At 49.8% G+C, this 24,616-nt stretch overlaps 1 protein-coding gene across 4 annotated transcripts in view; it reads right to left on the reverse strand.

Annotated features, from left to right (window-relative positions):
- Nucleotides 1-265: 265 nt before the first annotated feature.
- SMARCA4 (SWI/SNF related BAF chromatin remodeling complex subunit ATPase 4) overlaps nucleotides 266-24,616 on the reverse strand; it is a 30,715-nt gene continuing 6,364 nt past the window's right edge. The window contains exons 8-36 of one of the 4 annotated variants that reach the window (XM_088154996.1): nucleotides 24,278-24,404; nucleotides 24,010-24,183; nucleotides 23,545-23,718; nucleotides 23,048-23,215; nucleotides 22,695-22,745; nucleotides 22,342-22,472; nucleotides 22,027-22,084; nucleotides 21,411-21,529; nucleotides 20,697-20,847; nucleotides 19,608-19,771; nucleotides 19,440-19,506; nucleotides 19,074-19,184; nucleotides 18,236-18,478; nucleotides 17,214-17,327; nucleotides 16,719-16,826; nucleotides 15,986-16,072; nucleotides 14,058-14,104; nucleotides 13,700-13,866; nucleotides 12,328-12,491; nucleotides 10,510-10,737; nucleotides 10,143-10,229; nucleotides 6,388-6,465; nucleotides 3,543-3,761; nucleotides 2,957-3,207; nucleotides 2,716-2,821; nucleotides 2,530-2,631; nucleotides 2,245-2,377; nucleotides 2,020-2,159; nucleotides 266-927 (exon numbers count right to left, since the gene is read on the reverse strand). In XM_088154996.1, the coding sequence (XP_088011122.1) occupies nucleotides 895-927; nucleotides 2,020-2,159; nucleotides 2,245-2,377; nucleotides 2,530-2,631; nucleotides 2,716-2,821; nucleotides 2,957-3,207; nucleotides 3,543-3,761; nucleotides 6,388-6,465; nucleotides 10,143-10,229; nucleotides 10,510-10,737; nucleotides 12,328-12,491; nucleotides 13,700-13,866; nucleotides 14,058-14,104; nucleotides 15,986-16,072; nucleotides 16,719-16,826; nucleotides 17,214-17,327; nucleotides 18,236-18,478; nucleotides 19,074-19,184; nucleotides 19,440-19,506; nucleotides 19,608-19,771; nucleotides 20,697-20,847; nucleotides 21,411-21,529; nucleotides 22,027-22,084; nucleotides 22,342-22,472; nucleotides 22,695-22,745; nucleotides 23,048-23,215; nucleotides 23,545-23,718; nucleotides 24,010-24,183; nucleotides 24,278-24,404 (3,802 nt within the window). In that variant the 3' untranslated portion in view covers nucleotides 266-894. Of the gene's footprint in view, nucleotides 928-2,019; nucleotides 2,160-2,244; nucleotides 2,378-2,529; nucleotides 2,632-2,715; nucleotides 2,825-2,956; nucleotides 3,208-3,542; nucleotides 3,762-6,387; nucleotides 6,466-10,142; nucleotides 10,230-10,509; nucleotides 10,738-12,327; nucleotides 12,492-13,699; nucleotides 13,867-14,057; nucleotides 14,105-15,985; nucleotides 16,073-16,718; nucleotides 16,827-17,213; nucleotides 17,328-18,235; nucleotides 18,479-19,073; nucleotides 19,185-19,439; nucleotides 19,507-19,607; nucleotides 19,772-20,696; nucleotides 20,848-21,410; nucleotides 21,530-22,026; nucleotides 22,085-22,341; nucleotides 22,473-22,694; nucleotides 22,746-23,047; nucleotides 23,216-23,544; nucleotides 23,719-24,009; nucleotides 24,184-24,277; nucleotides 24,405-24,616 lie in introns of all 4 variants that reach the window. The other 3 variants (XM_088154995.1, XM_088154998.1, XM_088154997.1) reach the window with 3 other exon arrangements.

Raw genomic sequence — 24,616 nt, forward strand, 5'->3', positions numbered from 1 at the left:
CGATTCCCGGGGAGGTTGGAAGCAGGATCGGGGGGCACAAGGGGGTTCAGCTCTCCCCAGCTGCCCACCCTCTCAATTCCCAGCACAGGGAGGGGTCGTCGCTGCGGCTCCCCTGGGAATGACATGAATCCCACTGCGGGACCCTCCGAGACGACCCCCGGGTCCCCCCAGTGAGTCCCCAAAGTCACCCCAACGCCACCTCCCCGAGACTCCTCTGGAAGCCACCAATTCCCCACCCCCGGCTCTCCCCTGGAGGCGACTCGGCTCCCGTTGGATTAATTTATTAATTAATTATCGACTGCTGGGAATCCAGGGACAGCAACAGCACGGAGATGGGGGGGGGGGTGGGATCGGGATTGGCCGGGAGGATCCCAGGGGATGGAGGATGGTCCAGGACAACCTGGGACCACCAGGAAGATCCAGATTGGACCACTCGGGACAGGCTGGGATGATCCGGGACAATCCGAGGACAACCTGGGCTGATCTCAGACGATCCAGGAGCACCCACGATGGTCTGGATCACCCTGGACAATCCAGAACCGTCTGAATCTGGGATAGCCCAGGACGACTTGGGACGGTCCAGGACAATTTGGGATAATTTGGGATGAGCAGGGACAACTTGAGACCATCTGAAACAACCCGGGATAAGCCCAGTTAGACCATCCAGGGATGGTCGGGGAGCTCTGGTGGCTGTGGCAGTGCCGATTCTCTGCTATAAATACAGACAAGGTTGGACGTGTTTTTTTCTTGGGATTTTCAGGATTTTGGGAATTCCGGTGTCGCTGCCGTCGGAGCTACAGGGGAGAACGGGGGTGAGGGGGGTGGGTGGGTGGGTGGGTGGGGGGCAGGGGGCTCTGGGATTTCGCAGAATTCTGGAGCCGTGGAATGTTGGGGTCAGTCGTCCTCAGTGCCACTGCCGGAGCGATCCTGGAAAGGGGGGAAAAGGGATGAGGAACTGGAGGCCGGGATGAGGCATTTGGGAGGTTCAAGGACGGGATTCGGGGGTCAGGTCGTGGATTTGGGATTGAGATGAGGCGCTCTGGGGTTCAGCTCAAAATCTGGGGTCAGGATGAAGGATTTGGGGGGTCATTCCCAGTTTCTGGGGGTCATTCCCAGCCCAGGATTCAGAGGTCAGAATGATGGATTTAGGGTCACTCCCCGAATTTGGGATCAGGATGAAGGATTTGGGGTCATTTCCAGTTTCTGGGGGTCGAGCCCAGGATTCAGAGCTCAGAATGATGGATTTAGGGTCACTCCCTGGATTTGGGATCAGGATGAAGGATTTGGGGTCATTTCCAGTTTCTGGGGGGGGTCCAGCCCGGGATTCAGAGGTCAGAATGATGGATTTAGGGGTCACTCCCCGAATTTGGGATCAGGATGAAGGATTTGGGGGGTCATTCCCAGCCCAGGATTCAGAGGTCAGAATGATGGATTTAGGGGTCACTCCCTGCATTTGGGATCAGGAGGAAGGATTTGGGGGGTCATTCCCAGTTTCTGGGGGGTCCAGTCCGGGATTCAGAGCTCAGAATGATGGATTTAGGGTCACTCCCTGCATTTGGGATCAGGATTAAGGATTTGGGGGGTCATCCCCAGTTTCTGGGGGTCATTCCCAGCCCAGGATTCAGAGCTCAGAATGATGGATTTAGGGGTCACTCCCTGGATTTGGGATCAGGATGAAGGATTTGGGGTCATTCCCAGTTTCTGGGGGTCATTCCCAGCCCGGGATTCAGAGGTCAGAATGATGGATTTAGGGGTCACTCCCCGGATTTGGGATCAGGATGAAGGATTTGGGGTCATTCCCAGTTTCTGGGGGGGTCCAGCCTAGGATTCAGAGGTCAGACTGATGGATTTAGGGGTCACTCCCTGGATTTGGGATCAGGATGAAGGATTTGGGGGGGTCCAGCCCGGGATTCAGAGGTCAGAATGATGGATTTAGGGTCACTCCCTGGATCTGGGAGTCTGTCTCAGGATCCAGGTGACATCTTTCCAGGATCTGGTGACACCCTCAGGTTCTCTCACCTCCTCCTGCTCATCCTCGCTCTCGTCGTCGCTCAGGAGGGGTTTGGGGCGTCCCCCCCGCCCCCCCCGGCGCCGGCCTTTCCCACGTTCTGGAACCTTCTCCTTCCGGCCCAGACGGATCTTCACCTTCACCGAGCGAGCTGGGGGGGAATTCAGACCCTCCAGATGGATCCTGACCCTCCATCCCCATCCCCTCTCCCCCTCCCTTCCCATCCCAGTGCCCACCCTCGGACTCCGAGCCTTCCTCCTCTCCCTCCTCCTCCTCCTCGCTCTCCTCTCCGTCGCTTTCCTCCTCCTTTTCCACTTTCTGCCGGACGCTGGTGAACACAGACTGAAGCACGATGGAATCCTCGTAGATCTGGGGGGGGAAAAAAAAAAACAAAAACCCAGGGGCATTCAGGATCATTGCTGGACACTCCAGGCCATCGTGATTGTTATTCCAAACTGTTCCAGGCCATTCCCAGGTGCCGTTCCTGGTTATTCAGGGCACCCTTTCCTGGTTTTCCATACCAGGGACCCCTCCAGGTTGAAGGTCTGGGCGTTCTGGCACAGCAGCATCACGTCCTTCTCCAGGTCGTTGAGGCTCCGGTATTTGTGGTTTCGGATTCGCTCCTGGGAAGCAGGAAAAGGGATGAGGTGGGGGGACCAGAGGATCGATTCCAGTGGATCCCAACAGATCCCAGTGGATCCCAGTACCTTGATCTTCTTGAAGTCCACAGGTTTCCTGATGAGCTCGTAGTACTCCGGCAGCTCCTTGCGAGATGGGAGCTGGATGAAAACCTCGCTCAGCTGTCGCCCGCTGCTGCTACGGGGGGGGTGGAAAAAAAAAAATGGGTGTGAAGGGTGGCCTTCATCATCCTCATCATCCTCACCCCATCCCCGTTGTGTCAGGGAACCCCACCCCCAGCAACACCTGCCACCCCCCTTCCCGCCTCACCTGTCCTTGTACTTGATGACGGCATCCACGATTTTCCGCATTTTCCGGGTGAGGGGGGGCGGATTTGGGGACAGTTTTTCAGCCGGGGGTCGCCCTCGTTTTTTCTGCTTCCTGCTCTCCTCGTCCTTGTCCCGGCTCCGGGCGCTCGGGGGGGGCCCTGCGGGACCCTCGGGCTCTCGCTTTCTCTTCCGAGAGGATTTTTTCTGCCGGACTTCCTCCTCGATCTCCTCCAGAGTCCCCTCCTCGATGGCCTAGCAGGGGAATGGGGATGGAGATCCTCGGGATTGGGGATCCAAAGGAATGGGGGAGGTCCTGGAAAGACGGGGATTTCCCCAAAGGGACCGGGGCTCCCGCTTCCAGGGACACTTGGGGTGTTGTTCTGGGATCTGTGGGTTTTTTTTTTGTTTTTTTTTTCAGGATCCACAAGTGTTTTCTGGCATCTCTGGGGAAGCTTTCCAGGCCTCGCAGGTGTTTTCCAGGACCTGCTGGGCTTTTCCTTGGATTGACATTTTGCCACATCCCTTTCCAGGTCCCGGTGATTTTAGAGGAGCGCAGAACCCCGCAAAAAATCCACGCAGGGAAATACCTTAAGCCACTGTTTCTCCGTGAGGGAATCGCTGTAATCCACTTCCTTACGGTGCCGGGAGCCTCGGCCGAACATTTTCTCCTCCTCTTCCTCGCAGGTGAGTCGCTCCACCTCGGCGTCGTCCTTCAGGATCCAGGACGGGAGCTCGTCCTCCTCCATCAGCCGCGGTTTCCTCTTGGGATTCCGCGCCTCCTCCCGCCGCCGGTCCAGGTCCATGCGCTGCCACCGGGGCAAAAAAAGGTCACGGGGCGGGGGGGATCTGGGTAGGGGGTCCCGGGGAGGGGTCAGAGATGGATCCAAAGGGGGATTTTGAGGGAGATCTGAGGTGGGATGGGGGGGATGCTACGTGGAGGAGCCGCGCTCAGAGCCAGGGGCTGCTTCAGGAACTTTTGGAGGAAATTCGGAAGGGAAAAAGTTTCGGGAGTTGAAGGAACCAACTGTGGGAAGTGCAGGAGTTTTGGGGAACTGAAGGAACCACACCGTGAGCTGGGAATTGGGAGCTGGAGGAGCCAAACTGGGAGTTGGGGCTTTTTCAGGAACTGGGAGTGATCTGTGAACTCCCAGAGGAATCGGAGCTGAAGCATCAGGAAGAGTTTTTGGGAATTGGGAGAGTTTTTGGGAATTGGGAGAGTTTTTGGGAATTGGGAGAGTTCTGGGAGTCACCGGCCTCCCCCTGTCCTGCTCCTCCATCCAGGTGCAGCATCCCTGGCATTTCCCTGCACGCTGGGACAGAATTCCCGAGGGGTTCCCCAGACCGGGAATGTCGCTGGCATTGAGGTTCCTGCACAGCTCTGGCTCTTCATCCCCCTCCCTTCCCTGGGCTGAGGGAATTCTGGATGTGAAAACGCCTTTTCCACGTTCCTGGTCACATCTCCTCCTCCTCCTCCTTCTGTCCTTCCTCCTTTCCTCCTCCTCTTCCTCACAACATCCTCATCCCCTGCTCTTCTTCCTCCTCCTTGTGAGATCTTCCTCCTTTCCTCCTCCTCTTCCTCACAACATCCTCATCCCCTGCTCTTCCTCCTCCTCTTTGTGTCCTTCCTCCTTTCCTCCTCTCCTTCCTCTTCCTCCTCACAAGATCCTCATCCCCTGCTCTTCTTCCTCCTTCCCTCCTTCCTCCTCTCCTTCCTCTTCCTCCTCACAACATCCTCATCCCCTGCTCCTCCCCCTCCTTCTATCCTTCCTCTTTTCCTCTCTCCTTCCTCTTCCTCCTCACAAAACCCTCATCCCCTGCTCTTCTTCCTCCTCCTCCTGTCCTTCCTCCTCCTCGTGGGATCTTCCTCCTTTCCTCCTCTCCTTCCTCTTCCTCCTCACAAGATCCTCATCCCCTGCTCTTCTTCCTCCTCCTGTCCTTCCTCCTTTCCTCCTCTCCTTCCTCTTCCTCCTCACAAGATCCTCATCCCCTGCTCTTCTTCCTCCTCCTGTCCTTCCTCCTTTCCTCCTCTCCTTCCTCTTCCTCCTCACAACATCCTCATCCCCTGCTCTTCTTCCTCCTCCTTTTGTCCTTCCTCCTCCTCGTGAGATCTTCCTCCTTTCCTCTTTTCCTCCTCTCCTTCCTCTTCCTCCTCACAACATCCTCATCCCCTGCTCTTCTTCCTCCTCCCCCTCCTTCTGTCCTTCCTCTTTTCCTCCTCTCCTTCCTCTTCCTCCTCACAACATCCTCATCCCCTGCTCTTCTTCCTCCTCCTTCTGTCCTTCCTCCTCTCCTTCCTCTTCCTCCCACAAGATCCTCATCTCCTGCTCCTCCTCCTCCTCCTTCTGTCCTTCCTCTTTTCCTTCCTCTTCCTCCTCACATCCTCATCCCCTGCTCTTCTTCCTCCTCCTCCTCCTTGTGAGATCTTCCTCTTTTCCTCCTTTCCTTCCTCCTCACAAGATCCTCATCCCCTGCTCTTCTTCCTCCTCCTGTCCTTCCTCCTTTCCTCCTCTTCCTCCTAACAAGATCATCCCCTGCTCTTCCTCCTCCTCCTTGTGAAATCTTCCTCTTTTCCTCTCTCCTTCCTCTTCCTCCTTACAAGATCCTCATCCCCTGCTCTTCCTCCTCCTCCGTCCTTCCTCTTTTCCTCCTCTCCTTCCTCTTCCTCCTCACAAGATCCTCATCCCCTGCTCTTCTTCCTCCTCCTTGTGAGATCTTCCTCCTTTCCTCCTCCTCTTCCTCACAACATCCTCATCCCCTGCTCTTCCTCCTCCTCTTTGTGTCCTTCCTCCTTTCCTCCTCTCCTTCCTCTTCCTCCTCACAAGATCCTCATCCCCTGCTCTTCTTCCTCCTTCCCTCCTTCCTCCTCTCCTTCCTCTTCCTCCTCACAACATCCTCATCCCCTGCTCTTCCTCCTCCTCCTTGTGGAATCTTCCTCCTTTCCTTCTCTCCTTCCTCTTCCTCCTCACAACATCCTCATCCCCTGCTCCTCCCCCTCCTTCTGTCCTTCCTCTTTTCCTCTCTCCTTCCTCTTCCTCCTCACAAAACCCTCATCCCCTGCTCTTCTTCCTCCTCCTGTCCTTCCTCCTCCTCGTGGGATCTTCCTCCTTTCCTCCTCTCCTTCCTCTTCCTCCTCACAACATCCTCATCCCCTGCTCTTCTTCCTCCTTGTGAGATCTTCCTCCTTTCCTCCTCTCCTTCCTCAAGATCCTCATCCCCTGCTCTTCTTCCTCCTCCTTTTGTCCTTCCTCCTCCTCGTGAGATCTTCCTCCTTTCCTCTTTTCCTCCTCTCCTTCCTCTTCCTCCTCACAAGATCCTCACCCCCTGCTCTTCCTCCTCCTCCTCCTCCTCCTCCTCCCCCGCTCCTTTCCCCCCTCCTCGTGACACCCTTCCCCCACCTCCCCCCACCCCACCCTTCCTCCTCCTCCTCCTCACCATGAACAGATCGAACTCCTCCTCGTGCCGGGCGATCATTTGGTTCACGGTCTCGTCGTCGGGCACCTCGTCCTCCTCCTGGGGAAAACCCAAACCCGGGGCCGCTTCAGCCGCTGCCCCCCCGGCGCTTCCCCTCCCCGCGCCCCTCCCGCGCCCCCCTTCCCCAGGGTTTTTTTTTTTTTTTTTTTTTTTTTTTTTTTTTTTTTTTGGGGGGGGGGGGGCCTGGAGCCCCCTCTTTGATTTTTTTTTAATTTTTTTTTTTTTTTTTGCTGTCGTTCGAGCCCCGTTTTGGGGTTTGGGGCCGCTTCGTGTTCGTTCGGCTCTTTTTTTTTTTTTTTTTTTTTTTTTTTGGTGGTTACAAAATTTTTTTTTTTTTTGGTTTTTTTTTTTCGTTCGGTTTTGGGAGGTTTCAATTTGTTTTTGTTCGATTTTGGGAGGTTTCAATTTGTTTTTTCTCGATTTTTGGGAGGTTTAAATTTGTTTTTATTCGATTTTGGGAGGTTTCAATGTGATTTTCGCTCGTTTTTGGGAGGTTTCAATTTGTTTTTGCTCGGTTTTTAGGAGGTTTCAATGTGATTTTTCTCACTTTTGGGAGGTTTCAATGTGATTTCTCTTGGTTTTTGGGAAGTTTCAATGTGGTTTTTTCATGCTTTTGGGAGGTTTCAATGTGATTTCTGCTCGTTTTTGGGAGGTTTCAATGGGTTTTTTCTCGATTTTGGGAAGTTTCAATTTCTTTTTATTCAATTTTGGGAGGTTTCAAGTGGTTTTTGCCCGTTTTTGGGAGGTTTCAATGTGATTTCTGCTCGTTTTTGGGAGGTTTCAATGTGGTTTTTCTCGATTTTGGGAGGTTTCAATGTATTTTTTTCTCACTTTTGGGAAGTTTCAATGTATTTTTTCTCGTTTTTGGGAGGTTTCAATGTATTTTTTCTCACTTTTGGGAAGTTTCAATGTATTTTTTCTCGGTTTTTGGGAGGTTTCAATGTGATTTTTCTCGGTTTTTTGGGAGGTTTCAATGTGATTTTTCTCGGTTTTTTGGGAGGTTTCAATGTATTTTTTCTCAGTTTTTGGGAGGTTTCAATGTATTTTTTCTCATTTTTGGGCAGGTTTCAATGTATTTTTTCTTGTTTTTTTTGAGGTTTCAATGTGATTTTTCTCAGTTTTTGGGAGGTTTCAATGTATTTTTTCTCAGTTTTTGGGAGGTTTCAATGTATTTTTTCTCATTTTTGGGAGGTTTCAATGTGATTTTTCTCGGTTTTTGGGAGGTTTCAATGTATTTTCACTCATTTTTGGGCACTTCCCGCGTTGTTTTTTTTTTTTTTTTCTCATTTTTGGGGTGCTTTAAAACATCTCCTTGCTCCTTTTTTTTTTTTTTTTGGCTAATTCAGCTCACTGTGCTTCTATAACTCGATTTGGGAATTTTTTTAAACTGCTTTTTCCATGTTTTCTGTCTTGTTTTCCCTCACCTTTGGGCGGTTTCAATTCACTTCTCGTTGTTTTTCAGGGTGGTTTTAAGCGATTTTTTAGTTCTTTTTTTTGGGGGGGGGGGCGTTTTCAAGCGTGATTTGTTTTTTTTTAAAGTTTTTTTCTCCTTTTCAGGCATTTTTATTCGTTTTTGCTTTCAGCTCTTTTTGCTTTTCGGGCATTTTCTTCTCATTTTTGGCTCAATTCAGGCAATTTTTAAATCTTTGGTGGTTGTTTTTGTTCTAATTCGTTTTACCCGGTTTTGTCTCACCTTTGGCATTTTTCAGGCTGTTTTTAGATCACTTTTGGAACTTTTCGGGTGAATTTAAACTCATTTTTGGCTGTTTTCAGGCTGGTTCTAACTAATTTTTAGCACTTTTGATCTCATCTTAAGTCCCTTCTGGCACTTCCATACCAGTTTTAGCTCATTTTTTTGGCTGTTTCAGGCTGGTTTTTTTTTAATTTTTTTTCCCCAGTTCTTTCAAAACATTTTCCTCTTATTTTTGGCGCTTCCAGGCTGGTTTTAGGTAATTTTTTTTTTTAGCTTTTTCAGACCATCACCATCTACTCTTTGGCATTTCCAGGCCAGCCCTAAAGCCCTTTTTGGTTGTTTTTTCAGACCGTTTAAATCTCATTTCTGGCACTTTCAAGCCATTTAAATCTTAATTTTTTGGCCTTTTTGAGACGTTTAAATCTCATTTTTGGCACTTTCAGGCCATTTAAATCCATTTAAAATCTCATTTTCAGCATTCTCAGGCCATTTAAATCTCAGTTTTTTGGCACTTTCAGACCATTTAAATCTCAATTTTCAGGCCATTTAAATCTCAATTTTCTGGCACTTTCAGGCCATTTAAATCTCATTTTTTCCGGCACTTTCAGACCATTTAAATCTCAATTTTATTTGCTCTTTCCGAGCCATTTAAATCTCATTTCTGGCACTTTCAGACCATTTAAATCTCAATTTTTTTTTTTTTTTTGGCTCTTTCCGAACTGTTTAACTCTCATTTTTCTGGCACTCTCAGACCATTTAAATCTCATTTCTGGCACTTTCAGGCCATTGAAATCTCATTTTTCTGGCACTTTCAGGCCATTTAAATCTAATTTCTGGCACTTTCAGGCCATTTAAATCTCAGTTCTGGCACTTTCAGACCATTTAAATCTCTTTTTTTTGGCACTTTCAACCCATTTAAATCTCAATTTTTTTTTTTTTTGGCTCTTTCCGAACCGTTTAAAATCTCATTTCTGGCACTTTCAGGCCATTTAAATCTCACATTTTTTGGCCTTTCTCAGCCATTTAAATCTCATTTTTTTGGCTCTTTTCGAGCCATTTAAATCTCAGTTCTGGTACTCTCAGACCATTTAAATCTCATTTTTTCCGGCACTCTCAGACCATTTAAATCCCAATTTTCAGGCCATTTAAATCTCATTTTTTTGGCACTTTTAACCCATTTAAATCTCAATTTTCAGGCCATTTAAATCTCAATTTTCTGGCACTCTCAGGCCATTTAAATCTCATTTCTGGCACTTTCAGGCCATTTAAATCTCATTTCTGGCACTTTCAGACCATTGAAATCTCATTTTTCCGGCACTTTCAGACCATTTAAAATCTCATTTCTGGCACTCTCAGGCCATTTAAATCTCAATTTTTTGGCTCTTTCCGAACCGTTTAAAATCTCATTTCTGGCACTCTCAGGCCATTTAAATCTCATTTTTCTGGCACTCTCAGGCCATTTAAATCCCAATTTTCAGGCCATTTAAATCTCAATTTTCAGACCATTTAAATCTCATTTTTCCAGCACTTTCAACCCACTTAAATCTCATTTTTTTTTTTTTTTGGCTCTTTCCGAACCGTTTAAAATCTCATTTTTGGCACTTTCAGACCATTTAAATCTCAGTTCTGGCACTTTCAGACCATTTAAATCTCATTTTTTCCGGCACTCTCAGACCATTTAAATCTCAATTTTCAGGCCATTTAAATCTCAATTTTCTGGCACTTTCAGACCATTTAAATCCCAATTTTCAGGCCATTTAAATCTCAATTTTCCGGCACTTTCAGACCATTTAAATCTCATTTCTGGCACTTTCAACCCACTTAAATCTCATTTTTTTAATTTTTTTTTTCCTCTTTCCGACCCGTTTTTCCATTTTTCTCTCTCTTTTTTTTTTATTTTTTTTTTTTCCCCAGCCCTTTCCTGTCCGTGCCTGCTCTGCTGCCGGGCGGGTTCCCTGCCTTGCGGGCGCGGTGCCTGGCGGGAGGATTGAATGGGCAGTGGAGACTGAAGGACCCCGCTCACCTTTAGAGGTGCTTCCTCCGACTCAGCGCCCAGGCACAGGGAGGAGGCAGCGTGGGGGAAGCTGCCACTGCCCGCGCTCTGTCTGCTCTGTGGATAAACACAGGGATTCAGTCTCCAGGGCTGTCAATCCGGCGCCTTTTTTTTTTTTTTTTTTTTTTTTTTTTTTTTTTTTTTTTTTTTCCCGATGTTACTCCCGTTAAAAAAAAAATTCCGAACTAAGCCGCCATGCCTCCTGCTCTGGGGTTGGTCTGGTTTTTTTTTCTTTTTTTAAAAAAAAAATCCTACTCTTCTCTCTAACCTCCTAACCCCCCCCACCCCGAACTCTTACGGGGCGGGGGGGAAAAAAAAAAAAAACTTCGATCCTCACCTCGTCCTGCTCCTCGTGCTCCAGGATGGCCTGAAGGAACGCCCGGCGCTCGTGGCTGGAGGATTTCTGGTCGAACATTCCCGCCTGGATCACTTTCTGATCCACGTTCAGTTTGTATTTGGCGGCTGCCAGGATTTTTTCCTCCACGCTGTTGACGGTGCAGAGGCGCAGAACCCGAACCTCGTTCTGTTGCCCGATTCGGTGAGCCCGGTCCTGGGCTTGCAGGTCCTGGAGGAGTTGAGGAAAGGGAAAAAAAAACCGGGGACAGTGATAAATAAATGCCTGGAGGAGCTGGGAGCAGAGGTTACACGCAAGAGTAAAGCAGAATTAAATAGGGCGTATTTCTATTTATGAAGTTTATTTTGAGGTTTTGTGAAAATCAAGCCCCGAGTGCCGCAGCGAGTGGCTCCGAGATGGAAGGAAAGCAAAGATTGGTCACAAAAATCTTCCATTTTTATAGGTTCTGGTTAATTTGTGTGAGCCCAGCCCACCTCTCCACGTAGTTTGTGCTCAGGGCCTGAAGTTTGGAGGAACTGGCCTTGAGTTTTTTAAGTGGAATAGGAGTGGTTTTGTCTTCGTCAGCCCAGCACGTCAGAAAAGCACATCCGAGGAGGAGAGGAAAACTTAAAATTAAAGGCATCAGCAGCACGGGGGCTCCCAAAAAATCCTGCTCTTCTCCTGATGTGGTGATGTGGGATGAGGCCTGAGGGCAGTCAGGGATTTCCAAGGATGGCTGGGATGTGGCAATGGGATCACCAGGATTATGGAAATCCGGTGGGATGGGGCCACAAAGGGTCCCATAAACCCCTGGTTTCGTCCTCAAAATCTGCAGGGATTCCCAAGGGTGATGGGGATGTAGAAATGGGATCACCAGGACCACCTAAGTCCCGTGGGACAGATGGGGTGCCAAAAATCCCACTTTTGTCCTCAAAAATGCACGGGGAAGATGTGGGGTGACTCAGGGATCCCCAGGGATTCAGAAATGGGATTATGGAGGTCCCGTGGGAAGGGGCAGCGTCGGCCAAGAGGTGCCAAATTCCACTTTTGGCATCCACCCCCCAAAAGGGCTCTGAAAATCCCCTAAGGATCAGGGGAATTTGGGGTGATGGGATTGCTGGGACCACGCAGGTCCTGGAGGAAATGGCCACATCGGCCAAGAGGTGCCAAAAAAAAACCAAAAAAAACCGGTTTTAACCTCAAATAAACCACGGGAGAGTGGGATGCAGCACAGGGATCCCCATGGATTATGGGAATTTGGGAAAATGGGACCACCAGGATTCCTGTGGGAAGGAGGAGCATTAGATGAGGGGCCCCAAAAACCCTCAAAGACATCGGGATGTGCCCTCAGCAATCCCAGAGGATTTGGGGAATCCCAGAATGGGATCATTGGCTGGTTTTGTTTTTTGTTTTTTTTTTTTTTTTTCAGAGACCAGAGGGTGCAGGGAAACCAGCACTGGGATTTGGGGGTGGCTCTCAGAGAACTCCAAAATTCCAACCCCGCTGCTCCTCTTTGGCCCAGCTGGTTTTGGGACCAGTCCATTGGGTTTTTGGGTCACATCCAGCGATGCTGACTTGATTTTTGGGTCAGCTGGTTTGGGGCTTTGGGTCACTTGGCTGATTTTGGGGGTCGTTAACTTTTGGATGGACGAGTTCCATCAATGCGTTTTGGGTTGATTTTTCACCTCGACGATCGAACTTTTTTTTTTATTTTTTTTGGGACCAGCAGGCCGATTCTGAGGTGGATTTCTGTGTGAATTTTCAAACCCCACGTTGAGGGGGGCTGGGGGAGGGCTGTGCTCAGGTGTGTCCCGGCCGTACCTGGTGCGGGTTCCAGTCGCTGTCGAAGATGATGACGGTGTCGGCTGACTGAAGGTTGAGGCCCAAGCCCCCGGCCCTTGTGCTCAGCAGGAAGATGAAATACTCAGATCCTGGCTCATTGAATGTCTTCAGCAACATCCCTCGGTCCTCTGCCTTCGTGGTCCCTGAAATCCCACACGGGAGTCACTCCTGACCCACCCCCAGTGCTGGAGCTTTTTCCCCCCTGGCAAAGATTTCCTGTGAAAGGTTGGGCTGATTTTGGTAGAAAGATTTTAAAAAAAAAAAAAAAAAAAAAGGGGGGGTGGGAGGTGTCCCAGAAGTTGGGATCACAGCAGCACTGAGGCCATTTTGGGGGCTGTTATATCAGGGATATGTGGGGGCTATGGGTCAGAAATTAATTTGTTTTAATTTCAGAATCATGAAATTGGTTGGAAAGGACCTTCAAGCCCATCCTGCTCTGATTCAACTCTGCAATCCAATTAATTAATGCACCCCAAGGCCCTCCCCCAGCCTGACAGGATCCTGGGATTCATCAGGAAATCAGCTGGAATAAATGGGAAAAACAGCAGCAGGCAATGAGGACACGATGCCTTGATACCCATCTTTGATATCTTGATCTTGATATTTGACATCAATATTCTAAAACCTGATATCAATCCTTGATATATTGAAATTATCTTCAATATCTTGGTATCAAAACGAAATATATTGATCTTGATCTCTGATATCTCGATATCAGTCTTGATAGAAATCTTGACACTGATCTTTCCATTGGTATTTCAGTATCAAAGTCTCAATGTGCATCTTGTAAACTGGGTATCAAAATATCCATCCTGATATTTTAATATCTCGATATCAATCTGGATGCCTTTGATGTTAATATTAATAAATCTTAATAAATCTTAATAAACACTGATATCCATCTTGCTGTCTCAAAGTCTTGACAGTGATCTTGCAACCTGGATATCGAGATATTGATATTTAAAATCTTGATGCCAATCTGGATATAAACCTTCATATCAATCTCACACAATCTGGATATCAAGACATTGATTTTTTTTTTATTATTTTTTTAAATTTTTTTGATATCTTATCTCACTTTTTCCGTTTTGACACGTTAAAATTCACCTCTGCATCTTCACACCTATTTTGTTACCTTTACAACATCACTTAAGGGATTTATCTTTGAATCTTGATGGTTTTGTATTTTTTTTATCTTGACATTCCCCATCATCTTTCTCTCCACCCCCAAATATCTTAATTTCTTTACACCTTGCTATATTTTTTTTTTTTATTTTTTTTTTTGATGTCTCCACCTTGAGCTCCACCTTGGACCACCACTGACCCCTCACCCCACCAGGGGTGAACTCACCATCCAGCCTGAGGTATTTGAAGCCACGGTAAGCAAAATAATCTTCCATGATGGTCATCAGGGAGGTCATCTGGCAAAAGAGCAGCACCTTGTGGTTGGTGGCCCGGAGTTTGGGTAGGATCCTGTCCAGGAGCTCAAACTTCCCAGAGGCACGGTATAAATCCAGCCTGGGATGGATAAAAACGAGCACAAAGAGAGGAAAAAAAAATTAAAAAAAAAATTAAAAAAAAAATTTAAAAAAAAAAAAAAAAAATCAGGATTCGAGGTTCCCTTGGGGTGGTTGGTTCATCCTTCACCCCCACTCTGAGTTTGTAAATTCATAAAAATGTTTGGAGATCCCCAAAAATTTGTGACTCACCCCTGCACGATCCCTCCGGTGAATCCCAAGTGCTCCGAGAAGGATTCCTGAAATCAAGAGGAGAAATAATGTCAGAAACCAGCACAAAACGGCCCAAAAAAAAAATCTGCACCTGCCCCTAAAGAACCAAACCCTTCCCTCCCCAATTCCCTCAGGAAGGTGCTGAGGGAAGGGATTGGTTTGGGTGGAAAATAATGATGGAAGGTGGGTGGGCCTGATGACCTGATCTGGTTTATTCTTGTTGGGTTTAGCCCTGTTTGGGTTTAGTTCTGTCTGGGTTTATCCCTGTTTGGGGTTTTGATTTATCCTGATTTTGCTGGGTTTATCCCTGTTTGGGTTTAGTTCTGTCTGGGTTTATCCCTGTTTGGGGTTTTGATTTATCCTGATTTTGCTGGGTTTATCCCCGTTGGGTTTATCCTTTTTTTTTTTCTGCTTCATCCCTGGCTTTCTTTGGTTTAACCCTGTTTGGGTTTATCCCTGTTGGGTTTATCCCTGTTTGGGTTTAGCTCTGTTTGGCTTTATCCCTGTTTGGGTTTAACCCTGTTTGGGGTTTTGGTTTATCCTGGTTTTGCTGGGTTTATCCCCGTTGGATTTATCCCTTTTTTTTTCTGCTTCATCCCTGGCTTTCTTTGGTTTAACTCTGTTGGGTTTATCCCTGTTTGGGTTTATCCCTGTCTGGGTTTATCCCTGTCTGGGTTTATCCCTGTTTGTCTTTATCCCTGTTTGGGTTTAACCCTGTTGGGTTTATCCCTGTTTGTCTTTATCCCTGTTTGGGTTTAACCCTGTTGGGTTTATCCCTGTTTGGGGTTTTGGTTTATCCTGGTTTTGCTGGGTTTATCCCTGTTTGGGTTTATCCCTGTTTGGGTTTAACCCTGTTGGGTTTATCCCTGTTTGGGTTTATCCCTGTTTGGGGTTTTGGTTTATCCTGGTTTTGCTGGGTTTATCCCCATTGGATTTATCCCTTTTTTTTTTCTGCTTCATCCCTGGCATTCTTGGGTTTAACCCTGTTGGGTTTATCCCTGTTTGGGTTTATCCCTGTTTGGGTTTAACCCTGTCTGGGTTTATCCCTGTTCGGGTTTATCCCTGTTTGGGGTTTTGGTTTATCCTGGTTTTGCTGGGTTTATCCCCATTGGATTTATCCCTTTTTTTTTCTGCTTCATCCCTGGCTTCCTTGGGTTTAACTCTGTTGGGTTTATCCCTGTTTGGGTTTAGTTTTGTCTGGGTTTATCCCCATTTGGGGTTTTGGTTTATCCTGATTTTGCTGGGTTTATCCCAGTTGGGTTTATCCCTGTTGGGTTTATCCCTGTTTGGGTTTATCCCTGTTTGGGTTTATCCCTGTTTGGGGGTTTATCCCCATTTGGGGTTTTGGTTTATCCTGATTTTGCTGGGTTTATCCCTGTTGGGTTTATCCCTGTTGGGTTTAACCCTGTTGGGTTTAACCCTGTCTGGGTTTATCCCTGTCTGGGTTTAACCCTGTCTGGGTTTAACCCTGTTGGGTTTAACCCTGTTGGGTTTATCCCTGTTGGGTTTATCCCTGTCTGGGTTTATCCCTGTCTGGGTTTATCCCTGTTTGGGTTTATCCCTGTCTGGGTTTATCCCTGTTTGGGTTTATCCCTGTTTGGGGTTTTGGTTTATCCTGATTTTGCTGGGTTTAACCCTGTTGGGTTTATCCCTGTTTGGGTTTAACCCTGTTGGGTTTATCCCTGTCTGGGTTTATCCCTGTTTGGGTTTATCCCTGTTTGGGGTTTTGGTTTATCCTGATTTTGCTGGGTTTAACCCTGTTGGGTTTATCCCTGTTTGGGTTTAACCCTGTTGGGTTTATCCCTGTTTGGGTTTATCCCTGTTTGGGTTTATCCCTGTTGGGTTTATGCCCGTTTTGGGTCCATCCCCCCCGGATTTATCTCCATTTTTCTGCACGTCGGCCCCACCTCAATGTGCTGGAACATGTAGGGGTGGTTGCAGATCTTTCGTAGCTGCATGATCGTGTTCATCAGAGTCTTCGTGCCTCCTTTCCCCTGCCAGGAACCATCCAGGAGGTTAAAATCCCATATTAATGCTGAATTCCATCTTTATTCACCACTCCAGCATCCCCCAGGAATGCCTCCCCCGAAAAAAAAAAAAAAAAAAAAAAAAAATAGCTCAGAGACATTAAATTCAAAGCTTTAAAAAACCTCCAAGTCCACTTGAGGCAAGGCTGCTTTGGGGGAATGAAGATGGAAAACGGGGCAGGTTCCTTTTAGCTGGGATAAAAGTGTCTTTTCCCAATTATTTTGTGTATTTATTCTTCTCACAAACCCGCTTTGAGGAGCCTCTGTGCATCACCCAAATATGGTGGGGGGGGACCAAGCTCGACCCACCCCGCAGTGGGAACAAACTGGCCCATGCCCAGCAATCCCAGTATCGATTTCCCAGCCCTCCCAGTATCGATTTCCCAGCCCTCCCAGTATCGATTTCCAGCCCTCCCAGTATCGATTCCCAGCCCTCCCAGCACCCATTTCCAGCCCTCCCAGCACCCATTCCCAGCCCTCCCAGCACCCATTCCCAGCCCTCCCAGCACCCATTCCCAGCCCTCTCAGCACCCATTCCCAGCCCTCCCAGCACCGATTTCCATCCCTCCCAGTAGACTTCCATCCCTCCCAGCACCGATTTCCCATCCCAGACCTTCTTGTCCTTCTCGGAGCCATCGGTGAGGAGGACGCCCTTGGCCTGCATGTGCCGGTACAGGACCCTCTGCAGTGCTGACATGTCACACTTGATCACGTACTCCACCTGCCAGGACCCAAAAAGGAGTCACACCCAGCCCCTCTGGGAAGTCACCAATTCCCAGAGAGACAGAGAGAGAGGCATCAAAACCTGCTCAAATCAACCCAGCAGCGAGTGCTGGAGCAGGGTGAAACCCCACCTGCACGTTCCAGGATGGGGAAGGACAGGTGTAGTCCTTTAAGGATTAGAGGAGAATGGGATGGACGCCAAAACCCCACTCTGAGAACTCCTCGAGTCCCCAGAAGGATCAACCCAAACATCTCTTCGACCCAACCCAGCAACGATTTTGGAGTGGGATGAAGCTCCATGTGCATATCCCAGGATGGACACCCCCCCCTTTTCCCAATCATATCCTGGAATGGGGAAAGATAAAGGGGACCCCTCCAGTGTCACCTTTTCTGGGAGCTGAGCTTCCACCTCCTTCTTGAGGCGCCGGAGCAGGAAGGGCCTGAGCACCTTGTGCAGGCGGCGGATGATGAGGATCGTCTCCTCCTCGTTCAGGTCCACCTGGCCAGGGAAGAGAATGGTCACCAGGAACGGGAATTGTCATCAGAAATGGAACTGCAAGGACCCCCAGTATCCCAAAACACCGGGTCCCTCTGCTCCAAGAACGCCCCGACCTTCAGTTCTTAACGGGATGGATCAAATCAGCTGCTCGAGCCAACGGAGAGTCTGGAGTGGGATGAAGATCCCCCGAGGGTATCCCAGGATGGAGGAGGGCAGGGAATTGTCACCCAGGGCAGGGAATTGTCACCCAGAGAAGGGAATTGTCACCCAGGGAAGGGAATTGTCACCCAGGGCAGGGAATTGTCACCCAGAGAAGGGAATTGTCACCCAGGGCAGGGAATTGTCACCAGGGAAGGGAATTGTCACCAAGGAAGGGAATTGTCACCAGGGAAGGGAATTGTCACCCGGGCAGGGATTGTCACCCAGGGCAGGGAATTGTCACCCAGAATAGGGAATTGTCACCCAGAATAGGGAATTGTCACCCAGGGCAGGGAATTGTCACCCAGAATAGGGAATTGTCACCCAGAGAAGGGAATTGTCACCCAGGGCAGGGAATTGTCACCCAGAGAAGGGAATTGTCACCCAGAGAAGGGAATTGTCACCCAGGGCAGGGATTGTCACCCAGAGAAGGGAATTGTCACCCAGAGAAGGGAATTGTCACCCAAAGAAGGGAACAGAGCCCTCAGTGGTGACACTGAGTCACCTCCCACACCACCACAGTCAACTCTGGAGCCACAGCACATCCAACAGTTCCAGAGCCACTCCCAACTTCTCCAGATCCATTAAAAACACTCATCCACATCCCAGAGCTCCAGGGACACTTCCAACCTCTTCCTAACCCATTAACATCAACCCCAAGCTGCCAACAGCCCCCCTGCCCCTGCTCCCACATTTCCCTTTTCCTGCACCTTCTCCCCGGTCATGGCAAACGGAGCGTTGAACCACTGCTCGAAGGTGCTGCAACTCTTGAAGATGGTCGGCAGCAGGAAGTTGAGGAGAGCCCAGAGCTCTGGGAGCTTGTTCTGGAGAGGGGTTCCAGTGAGGAGAAGCCTCCGTGGGGCCACGTAGTGGGTGTTGAGCACCTGTGTCAGCTTGCAGTGGTGGTTCTTCATGCGGTGCCCCTCATCCACGATCATGTACTTCCAGCGGATCTGTGGGGAGCAGGAAAGGGGCAGGGATGGGGGGAGATAAAAGGGGGTTTGGATGTGGCCAGAGTTTGCCCACGGTGGTTTTGAGAGGGGAATATGCTGGGTGTGCTCCCCCACACCAACAGAGACCCGCAGTGGGATGGGAATCCCTGCCATGATGGTTGATTCCAGCTCCACTGAGGAGAAGGCTCTAATCCATTAATCCCAAAAGTTGGGATTTGGAGAGTTATCCAAGTATTGTTCCACAGGCACAGTGCTCTATCCCACCCGTCCTCACCCCGTGGCCACGGATCTGAACCATGTGGCAACAAGGGTCTTGTAGGGGATCCAATTAATATTAATTATCCAAGGAATTTTTCCAAGGAAAGTAGAATCATATATCTGATGGATCACGGCCTACATCACCAAAAATCAGGAATAGGAATTCCACCTCAGCTTTGGCTGCTGAGGAGGGGAGCAGCTCGTGCAGATGCTCCAGGGAATAAAATACCATTTTGGATATAAACGAGGCAGGGGATATTTTCCTGTTTGCAGCATCCGTGAGCGAGGTGATATCCTGAAAAAAAAAAAACCCCTCCAGCTTTCCCCCTGGCCTCACCTTGGCCAGGATGTGCTTGTCCTTGATGATGTACTCGTAGGTCGTGAGCAGGACGTTGAATTTGCCACTGCGGAGCTGAGGGACGAAGGCGCGCCGAGCCGCCGGAGAGCCCTGCGGGGGGGAAAAATTCCAAACGTGAATTCCCACAAAAAAAAAGGTGGAGGGAGAGGATGGGACCATCCCTAGGGAACGGCAAAGAGAGGAGGTTTGGGGGGTTTTCCCTGCTGCTGATCAAAAAAAAAAAAAAAAACAAAAAAAACCGGGATTTCATGGATTTTCACGGATTTGGAGCTGGAATCCAGCTCAGCTTCCTCGGAGTGGGAAGAAGAAAAATGGAAGCAGGAATCCCAGGAACGTGGCACTCACCTTGTAGGAAACCTTGACCACGGAAGGAGCCCATTTGTCAAACTCGTAGGCCCAGTTGGACAAAGTCCTGGGGGAAACGACACGGGAAAAAGGGGTGGGAATCTGGGAATGTGGGGCTGGGGGAAGAGAGGGAGAGAGGGAGATCCTCCAGGTTGCTCCAGCACTCACGAGAGGGGGACGATGATGAGGAAGGGGCCGTTGATCCTCTTGTGCTCCATGAGGTACGTGATGAGGGCGATGGTCTGGATGGTTTTCCCCAGTCCCATCTCATCCGCCAGAATCCCGTTGAGGTTGTTGTTGTACAGGGACACGAGCCATTCCAGGCCTTTGATCTGCAGGGATGAGGATGAGGAGGGTGGGAAGGGGAGTGGGAGAGAGGCCCCTTCCCCACCTCCCACCTCACCTGGGCACATCCAAATGAGCTCGGAATGAGGTCGGGTTAATAATTCAGAGAGAGATGAAGGAATTGGGATATTCCATGAATTTCAGCAGGGATTGAATCCAGCTCATTATCCCACACCATTCCCATTTTCTTATCCCACACCACCTCAGATTCATTATCCTTCCCACCTCTGGCTCCTTTTATCCCACTGTCCCATTCCCAGATGTCCTGGGGCACAATGCAAAAAATCTGTTTTTTATCACCATCTGTTGAAATGTGGGAGGGGTGGTGATCCTTTTCCATGTGGGAGATATCCTCTGATAAAATCAGGGGGATGATCATCGTTATCTTTTCACAACCCAATTCCTCCAGAAAATATTCTGTTAATGGGCCACTAAGTCCTGCTGTGTGACTGATAAAATTATATTATCCCACTGGCAGATGCCCCAGGAGCCAAGCCTTTCCTACCTAGATAAAAAACTGAGGTTTGCAAGGCCAAGGCAGCCCTTCCCACTGGATCCCAGAGGAAAAGTCGAGCCTTTTCCACATCATTGCTGGATCTTCAGAGGAAAACTTTTACAGGAGCACTGCTTCAACTGAACCACGTGTGTCACCCAGGAGGATGCAGCCACCATTTAATGGGACTGCTGCCAACAACACCCTGACAGGGTGTCAGGTTGTATTCTGACTCTGTGGGTGTTTTAATCTTGCATTATTGCGTGTATTTCATTTTTTCCTCTTTTTTCCTATTAAATTCTATCACCCACTTGGAGTCTCTCACCGCTTTTACTTTCAAACCAACACACCAGACCAACAAAACCTCTCTCCCCCTCTCTCTGCCAGCCCCAGCAGACGTCCAGGTGTCCCCCCCAGACCTGGTACTGCTTGAGGACACCGTTGACCATCAGGGCTGACTGCTTGTCCACGCGCTCGGTCACGGCGTGGGCCACGGCGTAGTAGGACTGGAGCCCCCGTGCCAGGGCCTGGGACACCCCATATTCGTCATCCACATCCTGCTTGGCGTTCCTGGACACCCCCAAAAAAAAAAAAAAAAACCCAAAAAAACCAAACAAACAAACAAAAAAAAAAAAAAAAAACAAACAAAAAAAACCGGGATAACGTTCACCAGGGAACGGGGTAGGAGATGGAAAAAAGGGTGGGAGGGAGTATCCGGGGGAATGAGAGGGGGAAAATATGGGATAAATAGGGGGGAAACTTGAGGGAAGAACAGGAATAAGGGAAGAGAGGGTGATCTTGAGATGGGGAAAAATACGGATGAGAAGGGAACATCCCTGTTCCTCCTGGGCAGAAATGGGAAAATAAAGGAGAAAAAAGGGAGGTGATTTGGGTTTTTGGGGTGGGAAAAGGGAGGTTTGAAGGATGATGCTGTCGGGGTGATTCCTGGGAAACGCTCTCAGTCCCGTGCGGGGTTGTTTTCCCAGCGAATTTCCGGATAAAACGCCACGTCAGGGCTCATTTTTTTTGGGAAGATTTGGAAAAAAAAAATGGGGCACGCTCCTGTGGCAGGGAAATGATTAGAAATGAGAAGCTGGAGCAGGGAAATGGGGAAGAGGGAGGGAAGGGCTCACTCAATGATGTGCCGGGCATCCACTTCAGAGACATCGTCGCTGTCCGGATCTGGAATCTTCTTCTTCTCCTCCACGGGCAGAGCTGGCTGTGCTGGCTGAGGCTGCTCCTCTTCCTCCTCCTGCAGGATTCCCAGGAATTGAAAACACCTTCAGGGACATCCTGGGAAGCACCCAACCCCTCCCACCCAAAGCTACCAGAGATGGGAGGCTCCCCACCCATTCCCTTTTGGAGACACGCCAGGAATATTCGGGATGAAAACTGAGGTTTCCCAAAGGGAATTTTCCAAGTGCTCCCAGCTGCCCAGAGATTGCTCAACACAGAGATTCCATTTTATCACGTTGTTTTGTTAAATCTTTATATCTCAGTTTACCCCATTTTCAATTTCTAATTAATTTTATCCTGTTTTATCCCGTTATTTTGCCCTATTTTGCCCTATAACTTTATCCTACGTTGTGCTCCCACTCTGTCTCATTGCAATCCACGTTATCCTCCTGTTTCATTCCGTTTTATCCCATTTTTCCCGTGCTGCCAAGCAGCCATTGCCGAGGTCAGCCCTCTCCTGTTCTTCCCAGAACATTCTCAGTGGGAATGGGGCAGGACCACCCCTCTCCTCACCTCCTCCTCCTCCTCGGAGCCGCTCTCCTCGCTGTCAGAGCGTGGAGCCACCTCGTACCTGGATGGGGGGGGGAAAAAAACAGAGGAAAACAAGGAAATTCCGAATGGAATCTGCCTCTGATGTTCCCATCTCCCTGCTCCCTCCTGGTTCTGACATTCCCAGCTTCCACTTCCCTCCTGGGTCCAGTATTTTGAGCTCTCCATTGCCATTCCCCGTCCTCCATTCCCATTCCTGACTCCAGCACGCCCAGCACCAGCATTTCCAGTTTCCTCCTCCCATTCCCAGCCCCTCCATTCCCAGTATTCCCAGCATACCCAGGGTTCATTTCCAGCCAGGCCTCGAGCTGCCCAGCCTTGGGGGCATCAGTGCCAGTGAGGATCTTCCCACTTTCCACGTGGATCACCTTCACTGGGAGGTCACTCATCTGGCTCGTCTCGTCCAGTGGCTGTGGGAGCAGCAGATGGATCAGGATTGGGAATTCTCAGCCCTAAACCCCCCCCCAAGAACTCACTGGGAAAAATGGGAAAGGGTTGGAGGGAGAATCCTGACAGACCCGGTGGGACGTGGCCTGTGCTCCCTGCCCATGGAGGGAGGGCAGGAATGGGATGATGATCCCTGTGGATTCTTCCTGGCCATCCCAGGATCTGTGGGATGAGCCTGGACTCACCTCCCCATCGGGGCCGATGGCTGGAGCTTGTCCTTCAGCGTTCTCTGCCTTCTGTGGGGCAGGAGCAGGAGGAACAGGGAGAGGAAGGAGTAGGGAGGAAAAGGAAAGGAAGAGGAAAAGGATGGGAAGGAGAAGAAAAAAGGGAAGGAGATGGAGGATGGGAAAGAAGAAAAGGAAAGGAAAAAATGAAAGACAGCAAGAAAAAGAGAGTGAAAAGAGGAAAGGGAAGAAAGAGAGAAATGGAGAAGAGGAACACGTGGAAGGAGAGGGGAGTCAGCCTGGGCAGTCCAGCCCTGCCACTCCCTCCACGAGCAATTCCCAGTGCCACTCCTGGACTTTCTCCTTTTCCCCACCTTCTTCTTTTTCTTCTTCTTCTTCTCCTTGGCCACTTGGGCTGCCTTGTGCTGCCTCACGAGCTCTGTTAAGTTGGCCACGTACTCGTCCGTCTGCTGCAGCAGGTAGGCCAGGCGCTTGTCCTTCTTCTGGTCGATGAGTTTCCTGTAGCCTTCCTCATCCTCTGCCTGCCCAGGGTGAACAACACACGTGGGATCTACCTGGGAACACCCCTGACCTCACCCCCACACACCCCTCGGTGCCTTTTTCACCCTCAGTGAGGATAAAAATCTCGCTGGATCCACTCCTGATCCAACCTCACCCCCACACACCCCTCGGTACCCTTTTTCACCCTCAGTGAGGATAAAAATCTCGCTGGATCCACTCCTGATCCAACCTCACCCCCACACACCCCTCAGTGCCCTTTTTCACCCTCAGTGAGACAAAAATCCAGCTGCACCACCCCTGATCCAGCCTCTCCTGCCTCTCGGCTGCCTCGTTCCTGCACCTGGCTTACCATGAGCCGGCGCATTCTCTCCTTCTCGATGCGCTCGTTCTCCTTCTTCTGCTCTCGCTCAGTGTTGGCGTGGTACGTGGCCACTGCCTTGGTCAGCTTCTGGATCTTTCCACTCACGCTACGGTGGTATTCCTTGAAGTCCTTGGCGTGCTGCAGGATGCTGTTGAGGTATTCCTGTGGGAGGAGAACGCGGCTGTCAGATCACAGATTTGGTGGAGTTGGGAAAGAGAGGGATGGCAATTGGAGGGTTCCAATGGCCATCAGGGTGTATCAGTAGCCACCACACGCTCCCAGTGACCATCGACTCGTCCCAAGGCCCATCGAATCACCCCGACAACCATCACCAAACCCTCGGACTCACCACGACCCGGACTCAACCTCTCCCGACCCCGCAAACTTAAAAAAAATTCCATCCCCGCCGCCTCCTTTCCCCCGATTCCCTAGGGTGGGGGGAAATCCCCTAACCTGGTGTTTCTGCCGGCGTTTCCTCTCCTGCTCGATCTTCTGCTGCTTCTCCAGCTTCTCTGTGATCCGGGCCTCACGTAACGACTGCCTCTTGCTTCGCTTGTAAGCCTTGGCGTTGAGCGCCGTCTCCAGCGCCGTGTCGCGCCGCATGCACACCACCACCTCCTGCCGCAGCTGTGACCCCCCCGAAAAAAACCCGTGACCACCGGGGTGACCCCGACACCTTCCTGGCTCCTGAACCTCCCCACCAGGTGCTCCCAGCACTCACCTGGCGCTGGAAGTTGAGCAGTCTCAGAGCCTTGAGCTCGATGGTTGCTTTGGTCCGCAGGTCTCCGGCCAAGGAGCCGGGGAGGTTTTCCAGCTCTTGGATGCGGTGGGCGATGCGGGCTTGGAGTCTGCAGAGGAGGGAGAGGGATTTCACTCCCAGCCTGGCTCCCAGCGGGAAGAGCAGGGCAAGGGCATTGGGAAGTCGGTTCTGGAATCCTGGGATGAGTTTTGGGGACCCCCCCTCCATGGGAATGAGGACACAGCAGAGCCAGGGAAGAAAAACGGGGCTGGGAGGGTTCAGGAAGAATCCCCAAGGAAAATGATCTCCAGCTCCAGCTCA

Source organism: Sturnus vulgaris, chromosome 33 (genome assembly GCF_052056855.1).
Source record: "Sturnus vulgaris isolate bStuVul1 chromosome 33, bStuVul1.hap1, whole genome shotgun sequence".
Taxonomy (NCBI): Eukaryota; Metazoa; Chordata; class Aves; order Passeriformes; family Sturnidae; genus Sturnus; species Sturnus vulgaris.